General features: G+C 54.0%; 1 protein-coding gene across 1 annotated transcript in view; it reads left to right on the plus strand.

Moving 5' to 3' along the window:
- LOC308061783 (fibrillin-2-like) overlaps nt 1-13040 on the plus strand; it is a 146834-nt gene that overhangs the window by 106962 nt on the left and 26832 nt on the right. The window contains exons 14-27 of the mRNA XM_080382221.1: nt 1100-1219; nt 3152-3277; nt 3763-3885; nt 4604-4879; nt 5274-5327; nt 7169-7294; nt 7714-7839; nt 8618-8737; nt 9535-9672; nt 9753-9803; nt 11028-11153; nt 11759-11986; nt 12127-12252; nt 12602-12730. Of these exons, the coding sequence (XP_080238347.1) occupies nt 1100-1219; nt 3152-3277; nt 3763-3885; nt 4604-4879; nt 5274-5327; nt 7169-7294; nt 7714-7839; nt 8618-8737; nt 9535-9672; nt 9753-9803; nt 11028-11153; nt 11759-11986; nt 12127-12252; nt 12602-12730 (1869 nt within the window). The remainder of the gene's footprint in view (nt 1-1099; nt 1220-3151; nt 3278-3762; nt 3886-4603; nt 4880-5273; nt 5328-7168; nt 7295-7713; nt 7840-8617; nt 8738-9534; nt 9673-9752; nt 9804-11027; nt 11154-11758; nt 11987-12126; nt 12253-12601; nt 12731-13040) is intronic.

Here is a 13040-nt window from a genome sequence, read left to right on the forward strand (position 1 = left end):
ATCCACTCCTACTGTTCCATATAGGGTCTAATGACACTGTGACAAGGCAACTTAGAACCACCAGAAGAGACTGTATGTCACTGAGAGCAATGTTAAAAGAGTCTGGAGCACACCTCTGTCCTCCCAGAGGAACTGAACAGGCAAATACCTGCCTGGTGCCATGCTCAAGGTTTTGGCTTCTATGATCGTGGATCTACCTTTGAGAAGCCAGGTCTGTCAGGAGCTGATGGAATTCACCTGAGTGACAGAGAAGAGCCAGGGGCTGCTGATGTGTTAGGAACCAACAGGGGAACACCTGTGAAATGCCTGAAAGGAGTTAGGGCATGTTCCTCTGAAAAGGCGAGAGGGTGGGTAGCCCAGCTGAAGTGCCTCCTGCCAGTGCACGCTGCACGGGTAACAACAGGAGGAGCTGGAAGCTGCTGTGCTGCTAGAAAGCTATGCTGAAATGTGGTGGGACTAATGACCACAGGAGCGTGGCAGCTGATGGCTGTAAACGGTTCAGAGGGGAAGATACACTGGAGCATGTGGAAGATGGAGGAGGTTAGAGGCAGCCAGCGTGGCTTCACTGAGGATGGATTGTGCCTGACTAATCCAGGGGCCTTTGATGATAGTGACCGCCAAGAGCTATGGGTGTCATCTACGTGGACTTCTGTAAGGCCTTTGAAATGGTTCCCCATGACATTTTTACCTATAAATTGGAGTGACATGGGTTTGGTAGGTGGGCTGTTGGATGGATAAGGTATTGGCTAGAGGACTGTGTCCAGAGAGTTCCAGTCAACGGCTCAGTGTCCGGTAACAAGCGGTGTCCCTCAAGGGTCCATACTGGGACCGGTACCGTTTGATATCTTCACCAATGACATACGTAGCAGTGTTAAGCACACCCTCAGCAAGTCCGTGGGTGACACCATGAAGGGTGCAGTTGATTCACTTGAGGGGGGAGGTGCCACCCAGAGGGACCTTGCTGGCCGTGCTCTCGGGATGCTGACCTCTGCAGCTGAAGGGATAGGCTCAGCAGCTCGCAGGAGGCAGCCTTGGTTGCGTGTCCTGGTAGCTCGCTGTGTATAGTGACAACTCACGGTTTAGGCTTTTCTTCTTGCAGATGTGGACGAGTGCTCCAGCAGCCCCTGCGTGCACGGCGACTGCGTGAACACACCTGGCTCCTACCACTGCAAGTGCCACGAAGGCTTCCAGAGCACCCCCACAAAGCAGGCTTGCATCGGTAAGTGCTTTCTGTCTCTCCTTTTGGGAGGACACAGCCTGCTGCAGGAGTGCCAGCAGGGTTAGCAGGGACCCAGGTACCAACGGTTGTACAGGGGGAACAGTGTGAGGCATCGCTAGGAGCAGCCACCCTCCCAGCCAGCTGCAACAGGACTTCGGAACAGCGTGTCGAGCTGCCGGCAGTGTCCTGAGAACTGTCTAGGAGTTCCCTCTACTTCTGTCTACCCTAAAGTTGGCTAGTGGCAATCAAGGAAATTACAGAGTCCTTTTCAAGAGCAGAGCTCTATTTAAAGGTGACGAGAGTTTGTTCTGACAGAAGACAGGATTTTGCGGGATGTTTGTGCCAGTGTAGTGATTTCTGGCAGAGCTGCTCTGTCAGTGTCCCGCAGCAAGACGGTGCTCTAGGTGAGGGACCGCTAGGAAAGACGGCTGGGAGGGCAATGTCCCTGTGAACAAGGCACAAAGAACATTTCTCTGTCAGTGCCTGACCTTTGCTGTTGTTTTTTTTTTATTATTATTATTTTCCTGTCTGGTGGCTTCTGATGAAGGGGTTTCCAAAGGACCCTCCTATTGCCTGACAACGTAAAAGGCTTTCCTAATTTCCAAACTAAATCTTTTAAGCAGAATTCTTCTTGTGGTTCTCTTTCTGGCTGTGAAAATTGGCTCACTGCTGTCTCCAGGGGAGGTTTAGGCTGGATATTAGGAAAAATTTCCTCACCAAAAGGATTGTCAAGCACTTGAACAGGCTGCCCAGGGAGGTGGTTGAGTCACCACCCCTGGAGGCATTTAAAAGATGTGTAGATGTGGTGCTTGGGGACACGGTTTAGTGGTGGCCTTGGCAGCGCTGGGTTTATGGTTGGACTTGATGATCTTAAAGGTCTTTTCTAAACCTAAATGATTCTATGGTTCTGTAATTTTTTTACATGTTAGGAAACTGCAACTTGTAACCTCCCTGTCATCTCCCTTCTAGACTAAACAAATGCAAGTCTCTCAGCCTCCTCTCCTTGATAATGACTCAAAGCTTCTCATTGTCCTTGGTTTTATCTTCTCAGCTTCCTCCATTTTGCCTTTATCTTTTTGAATGTGTGGTGCCAAAATCGAGTGTCATTCTTCAGCTGTGACCTCTCTAGCTGCCAGGACAAAAAACTGTCCCATGGGGCTTACACACAACTTTTGTGTTGACATAGCCTCAGGGCAGGTTTCCTTCTGTGATTCTGACCTTTTTCAGCCAGGCTGCTCTCAAGATAACTTCTCCACGTTAGGAGAAGTCTACAAAGTGTCTGGATCGTCCGTTGCTGCTGGGACCAGGCTACTGGTTTTCTGTAATTTGCCCATAAAAGAGCTCACACTGTCTTCCCCAGCTCTCGACAAAGGGTCAGGAACAGCCCCCTGCATGAGACAGTCTCTTCCTTTCACCTTCACCCAGCAGCATTCAGTTGTCTCCCAGAGCACATGGGCATCGTCCTCTTGATGTGCTGCACAGCACCTCCCCTGCTGCCGTACCTCAGTCACGTCGTACCCCAGCTTCTGCCCTGGAATTCCTTTTGCTGAGGAACGGGGAGCACATCTCTGTGGCAGGCCTGACTCCTTGGCTCTTGGTCCGAGGGCTTTTGCTGTCTGCCATGGACTTGAACAGCCTGAGGATAATTGCAGTTGCAAAGTGCTCCCTGGGGCAGGAGGTTGACAAAGACAACATGGAGGGTCTGAGATCCCACACCTCATAAATGTCACGCCTCTTCCAGAAAGCTTTTTCCACATCTTTTCCATCTCCTGTAGTTGGTACAGAGGGGAACAGTGTGATCCTGGAGCAGGGCATGCTCTGAGTGTCTGAGAGCACTGACCTGTTTTTCTCATGCAGCATATTAAGCTGAAACTGCTTAAATTGCTTCCCACTCCGCCTGCTGCTACTTTCTTGTGTTTATTTCCCTGCCAGATATTGATGAGTGCATCATGAATGGAGTGATGTGTAGGAACGGCCGCTGTGTCAACACTGATGGCAGCTTCCAGTGTATCTGCAACGCTGGCTTTGAAATCACCCCTGATGGCAAGAACTGTGTTGGTAAGGGATTCCCTGGTGTGCCTTGGGGAGGCTGGGGCTGAGCCGGGACAATGTCCTCCCTGGGGATTTGTAGTTGCTTTAATCTGTGCTAGACTCCCTTCATTTCTAGGGCAGAGCGCATCTTAAAATGAGAGGACTGAAATAGGAAGGTGTTTTTATAAGGATGCTAGTGCTCCTGGAGTGCTCCTGTAGGTTTTTGGTCCCGAGCACGAGCAGAGCTGGGTCTGGAAGCAGGGTATTCTCCAGCAGCCAGTGCCTGAGCCCTCCTGCGAGCTGCACCAGCTGATGAGGGTATCAACAGCAGCAGGGATGCTCCAGGACAGCTCTCAAGAGGAGAAGCGGTGGGAGCTCTGCTTTGAGGATTAGCACCCCTGCCACATAAGAAGCAATTTGACCATAAGATACGAGACAGAAAGTTTTTGAGCACAAGGGAGTCTTGCTGCAGCCCTCGGGCTCAGCTCCTGTTTTCTGTTTGTCCTCCACAGATCATGATGAATGTGCCACGACCAACATGTGCCTCAACGGGATGTGTATCAATGAGGATGGCAGCTTCAAATGTATCTGCAAGCCTGGTTTTGTGCTGGCTCCCAACGGGCGGTACTGTGTCGGTGCGTGCGTCCCCAGACTTGGTCTCTGCCCTCATCCCAGCCTGCTGTCCATGTTCCTGGGGACTTGTGATGTGTCTGAGGCCAAGGGGAGCTGAGAAAAACCAAGGTTGCTGCCAGGCATCTCCTGCTCTGCCACCAGAAATAACCCCCTCAGCAGAATGGGCACAAGGGAAGATGTTCTTGCACCTCTGCTACTTCAGCACAAATTGGAGCTTAAATGCCCTTTCTGAAGGAGGTTAAGCAGGGCTGTGAAGCTCCGTATGGCCAACGTGAGCTGGCAGCAGTCATCTCCACAGCTTCCCCAGCCTCTACAGCACATTCCACTATGGCTTGTGTGCCACCTCCCAAAGCCAGGAAGGTTGGGACGTGAAGGCAGAGTGGCAGAAGGAGGAGGAGGAGGGGGACATTGCATTTCCATGGTGTGCTGCTGTGACATGGGGTGGGTTCTGTGGGTCACTGCCCCACTAACAGAGCAGAGACCAGACCCTGCTACTCTGAGAAGGGGCTGGATCTCAGGAGACTGAAGAAGCCCAGATCCCTGTTCCTTCTCTTGAACCACCAGGGGCAGCCAGCAGAGCACACAGGGGCCTGATGCTCTAAACCACATCCCTGGCGCTCTCTTAGTCTCCAAGTCCCCCTGCAAGCTAGCCTGAAGCCCCTGCCCGTGTGCCCTTCTGCCTGTGGGTAGGTAACAGCCAGTTTGTGCTTCTTCTTTCAGACATCGACGAGTGCGAGACACCAGGAATCTGTATGAACGGCTGGTGCATTAACACAGAGGGCTCCTTCCGCTGCGAGTGCCTGGGGGGGCTGGCTATCGGGGTGGATGGGCGAGTCTGTGTGGACACCCACATGCGCAGCACCTGTTACGGAGGCATTAAAAAGGGCACGTGTGCTCGTCCCTTTCCCGGAGCAGTCACCAAGTCTGAGTGCTGCTGTGCTAACCCAGACCATGGCTTCGGAGAGCCCTGCCAGCCCTGTCCGGCCAAAAACTCTGGTGAGCTCCTCTTCCATCCGAGTTGGCAAAAAGCCTCAGGAAGGTGCTCAGAGACATCCTGGGTCCCTGACAGGTTCCTGAGGTGGCCTGGGAAGCTTGGCGGTGACATGGGAAAGCCATAAGCAGGGGGAAAGGCATGCCATGCAGTCAGCAAATTTCGGCTGGATCCACAAATCTGATGCTGATCTCATTACAGGGATTCTCACAGTGCTGGACTACTAACTGCGAGTATCAGCTCTAAAATACATGTTGCATAAATATAAACAGACACTTCTTGGAAGCCTGCAGATGACATTCTAACAGACAGACAATAAATCCAGCATTACCCAGTATTAATGTCACCGTGCGTGAACTGTTTAGAAAAGCTAATGGCTCTGTTGTGCTTTTTACACAGCTGAATTCCAGGCACTCTGCAGCAGCGGCATTGGAATAACAGCTGATGGCAGAGGTACGTGCATCCCGTGGACCAGATTCCAGACAGGCACATCTAATGTCACTCTCAGCTCTTTCAGCTGCTTTTGCTGGAGCGTGCATGCATCCGTGTGACTGTAGGAGCGTGTGCCGTGAGAGACTTGGCGCTGCGGAGGGTGTGCTGGAGCGCCAGCACATCACGCCCGTGGATGTGAGAGCTGTTTGTGAGCAAGCAGAGGGCAGCTCGGGTGGGTGGAAGTGCACGCAGGAGCCTGTCTCTGTGCTAGTGAGTGTCTGTGGGTGGGATGGGAGCTTGGGCGCAGGGGGAGAGGGGCGCTGCGTGTCTCTTCTCCTCCCTAAAGCCCCACATTGAGCAAGCATCCCTGAGGGCTGTGCGTTGAACCTAGTGGTTGATTCCTGGCGCCCTGTGGGAGCTGCATTTCTGGGGATGCACACCCAGGGTTTGGCTTTACTCCCTGCTTTGATGGGAATGAAGAGTGTGACCAGTTGCGTCCTCTCGCTTGTTTCCTCCTCTGCCCTCCAGCTCCTCGGCTGCCGGAGAAGAGACTTCGGGGTCTCCCAGGGGAGGGAGGTGATGAGCGTGTGTTGGGGTGTGTTCCCAGGGGGCTGCGCTGAGGGAGGCAGCTGTGCCGGAGGTCAGGCAGGCGGCTGCGCTGCCAGCCCTGGGCAGTGCTCAGATCAGCAGGAAGAGCACAGAGCAGCCAGATAGCTCCGGCCTTTCAAAACTTTCCAAATGGGAACGAGCCAGAGGCAAAACCCTGGTGGCTTCTTGGGCTTCCTTCCAGGGCACGGTGTCTTGGCCGAAGGCAGTCTCAGGCTAATGATAAGATGCTTTCTAGCAAGAAGCTGAAGTTAGACATGCTCTGGTCAGCCCATTGCTGCCCGCAGCCAGGACTGTATGCACTCGGTGCTCTCCAGAGTTGCATTTCCCTGGGGATGTAACAACTCCAACTGCACGGAGACAAAGGCCAGCAGTGTCTGGGAAACCCTGGGCTGGGCTGCTTGCCACCTGGCACTATGGCACCGGGAGCACACTGCTGTACAAACACAAACCTGCCCTGTTGTGGGGGGAAGCTGGTTCTTGCCAGGGTAAAACCTCTTTGCCTGGGCACGTTACTCCAAAAAGGCAGTGAGATGATGCTGATGCAGAGGAAGAGGTGCTGCCCACCCAGCTGCCGCCCTTCTGGGTTACTCTCTGCATGCACAGCGTGCTTGGTGTTGTTGGCAGGGGCTGGCTCTCCCTGCCAGATGCCCTGCAGACCTGAGCCCAACCACCACGCGCTTGAGCAGCAGAGGCTGTGGTACCCACCACACCTTGCTGCAGAACTGTCCACAAACCTCTGAGCTTGGGGCAGATTTGTCCAAGGCACTCTGCAAGTCTTTGAAGCTGAGGTTTTGACACCCTGCAGGACTTGGCCCTGTCCCTCACCCAAACATAACACTCCTCTCTGTCCCTGCCCTACCACCACCACACGTTCTCCAGGGCCAGGAACCAGGCAGAGGCTACGGGTCCTCACTTCCCTCTTTCCAAGCTGCTTTCAGACAGTTCTTTATGTCAGCAATAGGGAAAGGAAATTTACTTTGGCCCTATCCAACCTGGCAGTTGTGTGGCCAAGGAGACTGTGCAAGCTCTCAGCCTGGGGGCCGTGGATGGGCTAGGAGATACAGGGATTTTGCCATGGGAAGAGCTTTGCTGTGACCATCTAGCCGTGGCCGTGACCCTCTGCCAGCCCAGCTGCTTCTGCAGAGGGTACCCCAGCTGGCTGTGGACAGCAAGGAGCAATGAAGAATCAGGGAGTGGAAGTTTTCTGTATTTGTGTTTACTGTGGTCCATCTGATTTTAATTTCTCTATGCAGACATCAATGAATGTGCCCTCAACCCAGACATCTGCCCCAACGGCATGTGCGAGAACCTGCGTGGGAGCTACCGCTGTATCTGCAACCTGGGCTACGAGTCAGATCCCACGGGCAAGAACTGCGTGGGTGAGTTCAGGGCAGCTCAGGCTCCATGGGGGGCACAGGGAGCTCAGTGCTGGTTGGGAGGGGGTGGCACGTATGCACCCTGTGAGGCTGGGAGCCAGATGCAGACCTCCAGCTGCAGAGGAGCCTGAGGTGGTACAGCAGCTGATGCCCTCAAGCGCTGTCCTCATTGAGAGCTGCCTGGTCCACGTGGAAGAGCATGAGATGCTGTGTGAGAAACCACGCATACGTGATTGAGCATATTCTCCACGTTGTATGGCTTTGGGGATGGTACTGACGTGATTGAGCATATTCTCCATGTTGTATCACTTTGAGGATGGTGCTGTGTTTCTGTGCCTCTTGGGCTGCCGGAGCTCTGTAGGGCAGAGCAGGAGGGTGGATGCTGGTGCTGAAGCTCAGCACCCCCATCTCTCTGCCCACAGATGTCGATGAATGCACCGTCAATCGTTTGCTGTGTGACAACGGACTGTGCCGCAACACACCGGGCAGCTACACCTGCACCTGCCCCAAGGGCTTTGTCTTCAGGACAGAGACGGACACCTGTGAAGGTAACGTGAACCTGAAGGCAACAGAGAGCATCTTCACAAGCTGTGAAGAGCTACGGCCTGAGGTCCTGCCTGAGAGGGAGCTCAAGGTCTAGTGTGTCCTTGGTTCCCTTTAGACCGCAGTGGTTTGAACTGGAGCAGGTCCAGGCTTTGGGTTTGTGGGTTTGTTTTTTTTTCCTAGGGGGAAATTTCACACTTCATTCAAAGTAGTGGACATCCAAACCCAGAACATCTGGGCTTTTCAGTGACTAAAAACCAAAACAATTTCCTCTAGGCCCCCAAAATTTTAGCTAAAAGCTAACCAAAATTGCAAGTTTTGGGCATTTGATTGAAAGCTTAGTTTGGACTGAGGGAAATTGTTTCCTGACCACAAATTCCTCAAACATTTGAGAACTAGCACTTTGCACGTGAATGTTTAGAGAAAAAAAATCTGATTTTCTATAAAGAAGGTGGAAAATGGCAAATGCTACATAGCCTCACACCTGGTTCAGACGGGTACACCAAGGCCATATTCAGCACTGTGGCTGCTCCCATCCTAGCCAGGAGCAGCCCTGAGCAAGTGAGTCCGTCGTTCCCCAGGAGCTGCAGCAACCACCCTCTGTCCATCCAGTCCCTCGGTCCTGGAGAAGCTCACTAATTTCATGGTGTCTGCCGTCAGTGCCCATCCCCTTGATGAAAAACATTTTTCTTCATGTTCTTTTCTCTTCATCTCCAGTCTGCGGCCCAGAAAACTGGGTCCATGGCAGCGCTCACCACACTGACAGTCCCTTTCTTCCCACAGATATCAATGAATGCACCTCTAACCCTTGTGTGAACGGCGTCTGCAGGAACAATGCTGGCTCCTTTGCTTGCGAGTGCTCCCCAGGCAGCAAGCTGGACCCCAGTGGTACCATCTGTGTGGGTAAGGATGCGACCTTCTACAGTCAGCTCTGGGACAGCATCTAACATAAGCAGTGCCCGCCATCACCCCTTTGCTGTTCATCTGAAGCAAGTCCTGTATTTCTGGCTGAGGGATGGGTAATCCTTTGACACACCTCTTTCCCACCTAGCGTTTCCTTGGTTGTTGGTAATGATTAACATCTCTTCTGCATCCAGGGAACCTGAAAAGCTGCAGTCTCGGGCTCAGTGCTCTGAGCGGTGTCTGGCAGACACGGAAATCCCCAGCTGCGCTGCAGCAAGACAAAGCACAGAGATGGGGTCCCAGGGGATCCTGCAGGGCATCGGGATGGTGGGTTCTCACTCACCAGATGCGTTTGTAGTGTGCTGACATTAAGGCACATCAAGATGAGGTAGATCCTTATCAGGGTGATGAGAAGGTACCCGCTTCCCGCTCCTAGATGGTCAGGCCTTGTAAAAGCATCACAGGGGCAGCTGGGGAGAAAGGACTATTTTTGCTCAGAAGAGGAGCAAGCTGGGACTAGGAAAGGGGCAGGACACAGAACTGATGCAGTAACAATTGAATCAGAGAGGCTAGAAATGCAGCTGCACAGCAGTGGGACAGGGCTCTGGGGCCCCACACGGCTGGTATCTGTGTTGCAAACTGCTTCCACAACCTAAAAGATGCCAGAGAGAAACAGTCACGCTGCTGCTCGGGGACAGTTTCTCCTAGCTGCTTCTTGTGGCAGCCTGGCGTCCCCAGGGCTGGGAACCTCTGTCGAGGAGCAGCTCTTCGCTCACGCCTCGCCTTTGCCCCTACAGACAGCATGAAAGGGACGTGCTGGCTGAACATCCAGGACGGGCGGTGCGAGGTGAACATCAACGGGGCCACGCTGAAGTCGGAGTGCTGTGCCACACTGGGGGCGGCGTGGGGCAGCCCCTGTGAGCGCTGCGAGATCGGTGAGGCTCTGCGTGGCACTGGGGTGGGGAGGGCCGGAGGCAGCCCCTTGCCTTGCTGACGTTCTTCTGTTTTCTCGCAGATACTGCCTGTCCCCGGGGATATGCTAGGATGAAGGGGGTCACGTGTGAAGGTAAAGTGCTGCAGGAAGCAGAAGGCTTTCTTTATTGGGAACATGGTCATTGTTTATTTGTTGCTATCCTGCATCTTTGAGTCTGATGGGGGCTCTGTGCTTTCTGGCCCTTAGCTGGGCTCTCTCCAGTACATCCATCTCTCTGTTGCACCAGGCACAGTCTACTCCAGCTATGGCCTCACCGGTGCTGAGCAGAGGGGATCATCTCCCTCGACTTGCTGGCAGCACTCCTAACGCAGCCCAGGATCCCATTAGCTTTCTTTGCAGCAAGAGCACATTGCTGTTCAACATCATGTTCAACTTGGTGTCTGCCTGGACCCCCAGGTCCTTTCCTGCCAGGCTCCTTTCCAGCTGGGTGACCCCTAGCATGTATTGGTGCATGGGGTTGGTCCTCCCCAGGTGCAGGACTTGGCACTTCTCCTTGTTGAACTGAGGAAGTTCCTGGCAGCCCACTTCTCCAGCCTGCCAAGGTCCCACTGGATGGCAGCATGACCTTCTGGTGTATCAGCCACTCCTCCCTGTCTTGTATCCTCAGCAAACTCGCTGATGATACAATTTACCCCCTCATCCAGATAATTAATGAAGATGTTAAACAGAATCAGACCCACTATTGACCCCTGGGGTACACTGCTAGCTGCTGGCCTCCAGCTAGACTTTGTGGCACTGAGCACCACTCTCCGGGCCCAGCCATTCAGCCAATTTTCAGCCTACCTCACTGTCTGCTGCACCAGTGCACACACCAGCAGCTTGTCTACGAGAATCTTATGAGAGATGGTGCCAGACACCCTACTGAGGGCTAGGCAGACACTCTCTGCCGCTCTCCCCTCTCCTACCAGGCCAGTCATTTCATCACAGGATTTTACCAAGCCTATCAGTGATGACTTCCCGGTGGCCAACCCACGATGGCTGCTGCTGGTGGTTTTCTTGTCATTCACATGCATGGAAATGGGTTTCCAGGTTTAGCTGTTCCATCCCAGGACCCGTGTTTGAGAGCCCTGGTGCCTCCCCGTCAGTGCTGTGCCAGCTAAGGTTGCGTGCGACAGGATCCCCCTGCCTGCCTGGCTCTGACCAGGCTTTGTGATCACCCCCCTTGCAAAAGGGGGGGGGGGGGTAGTTTGGTGGGCAGCACTGGGCTCCATCTGCCTCTTCCAGGAGCCCCCCAGGGCCGTGCTGGGCTTGTCTGTGTGCTGCTCTCATGCCGCTTTCTTGCTTTTGTGCCAACAGATGTGAATGAGTGTGAGGTCTTCCCTGGCGTTTGCCCGAATGGACGCTGTGTGAACACGGCTGGCTCCTTTCGGTGCGAGTGTCCAGAAGGGCTGACCCTTGATGGCACTGCTAGGACATGTGTGGGTAAGGACACCTCATCTCACCCCCATCCCAGCCCCTGCTCAGCCCTTTCTGCAGAGGTCCAACACCCCCTACCCATCACATGCAGCAGTCTTGGGAGCTGAGTGATGGGATGTCATACGTGGTCAGGGCTGCCAGACCTAGCAGCCTAGCCAAGGCAAGGCCACCACTTAATAAAAACATACCCTGATACCTGGGGCCAGCCAGCAATGCAATTGTTCTCCTTGGGGAGACGTCAAGGGTAGCCCGGTAGATAACCAAGGTGGTTAGTGCCACGGGCCAGCAGCCCTCAAACAACTCCTGACTGCTTTCTGGGCACACAGTGACAAACCTCTGCCCTTCATAGGGGCATCTGCACTACTAACCATGCTGTGGAGGGTGCATTCTCCGGCCTTTTGCCAGCAGTCACAGGCTGGCCATGTCCCATGCTATTAAATCTTTCCTAGCGTCCCAAAAAATTTGGCCCTATCCAAATGGGCCATGCCTGGGCATTTTTTGGAGGACACCCTCAGCCAAAGCCTTGCCAACTCTGTCACAGAAAATGATCTCTCTGGTTTTACTGGAGGTTAGGTGCTGCAAGCAAGGGCTCAGCTCTGCTCTCTCACCAGATGTGCGTGTGGAACAGTGCTACATGAAGTGGGATGAGGATGAGTGCACAGAGCCTTTGCCAGGCAAATACCGGATCGACATGTGCTGCTGCTCTGTGGGCTCAGCCTGGGGCATCGACTGTGAAGAATGTCCCAAGGTCGGCTCCAGCGAGTACAAGGCCATCTGCCCGAGGGGACCCGGCTTTGCCAACCGAGGAGATGTGCTTTCAGGAAGGCCCTTCTACAAAGGTGAGAAGAAAGAGGGGAGCTGCTGGTCATGGGCTGTGCTCAGCCTGTCTCTGCTACAGCCCCAGGAACCTGCCCTGGGACTCTAGGTTCACCGCAGACATCCCCTCCCTGAAACACTGCTGTTCTGCCTTCACCCGCAGATGTGAATGAATGTAAGGTCTTCTCTGGTCTGTGCACTCACGGGACCTGTCGAAACACCATTGGCAGCTTCAGGTGTATCTGTGGCAACGGCTTTGCTTTGGATGCTGAGGAAAGGAACTGCACAGGTAAGGGAAGAGTAGCCCCACCCCAGACCACTTTTGCCCATCTTGCTGCCTTGCCTGCCTTGTGGGATGGTTAGCATGATGGTGGTACCCAGAAGAGTCGTGGCAGTTATCTTAGGGACATGGCGAGAAGCCAAGGGCAGGACCATGAGCTCCTCCTGCTCATGGGATGAAGGATCAATCCTGTACCGGAGAGAAAGCTTAACTGCTGCCTCTCCCTTCAGGAAGAGGAGTTCCTTGGTCTGCTGGGTCAGACTTGCCGGTCCTTGTTCACTGAACGTGGTGTGCAGTGCTGGCTGTAGTGGTGCCTGTAGCCTGTTCTGCCTCCGCTAGCTGGTCTTCATCCCCACAGACATCGACGAGTGCCGCATCTCGCCAGACCTGTGTGGCCACGGCACCTGTGTCAACACGCCAGGCAGCTTCGAGTGCGAGTGCTTCGAAGGCTATGAGAGTGGCTTCATGATGATGAAGAACTGCATGGGTAAGGTCTCGTCGCCGGCGCAGGGCAGTGCCCTGACTCTTTTGCAACAGGGAAGAAAGCAGTTGATGCCAGATCTGACAAAGGGTTTCATGCCATGCTGCTCTCTGGGCGTCTGGCCGTCTGGCTACCTGTCTGTCTGTCTCTCTGTCTCCTGGTATCAAGCCAGATCTCTTCTTTGCCCTCTGGGGGAGCTGGGGGAGTTCCTGGGCTGCAGAGAGCCCTGGCAGCCTCCGCTCTCCACGGCGTAGTGAGTGTTCTACCTTGCTTTGCTTGCAAAGGCAGAGCTGGGCTAAGGGCAGCACGTGCAGGG

Source organism: Falco punctatus, assembly GCF_963210335.1.
Source record: "Falco punctatus genome assembly, chromosome: 4".
Lineage (NCBI taxonomy): Eukaryota > Metazoa > Chordata > Aves > Falconiformes > Falconidae > Falco > Falco punctatus.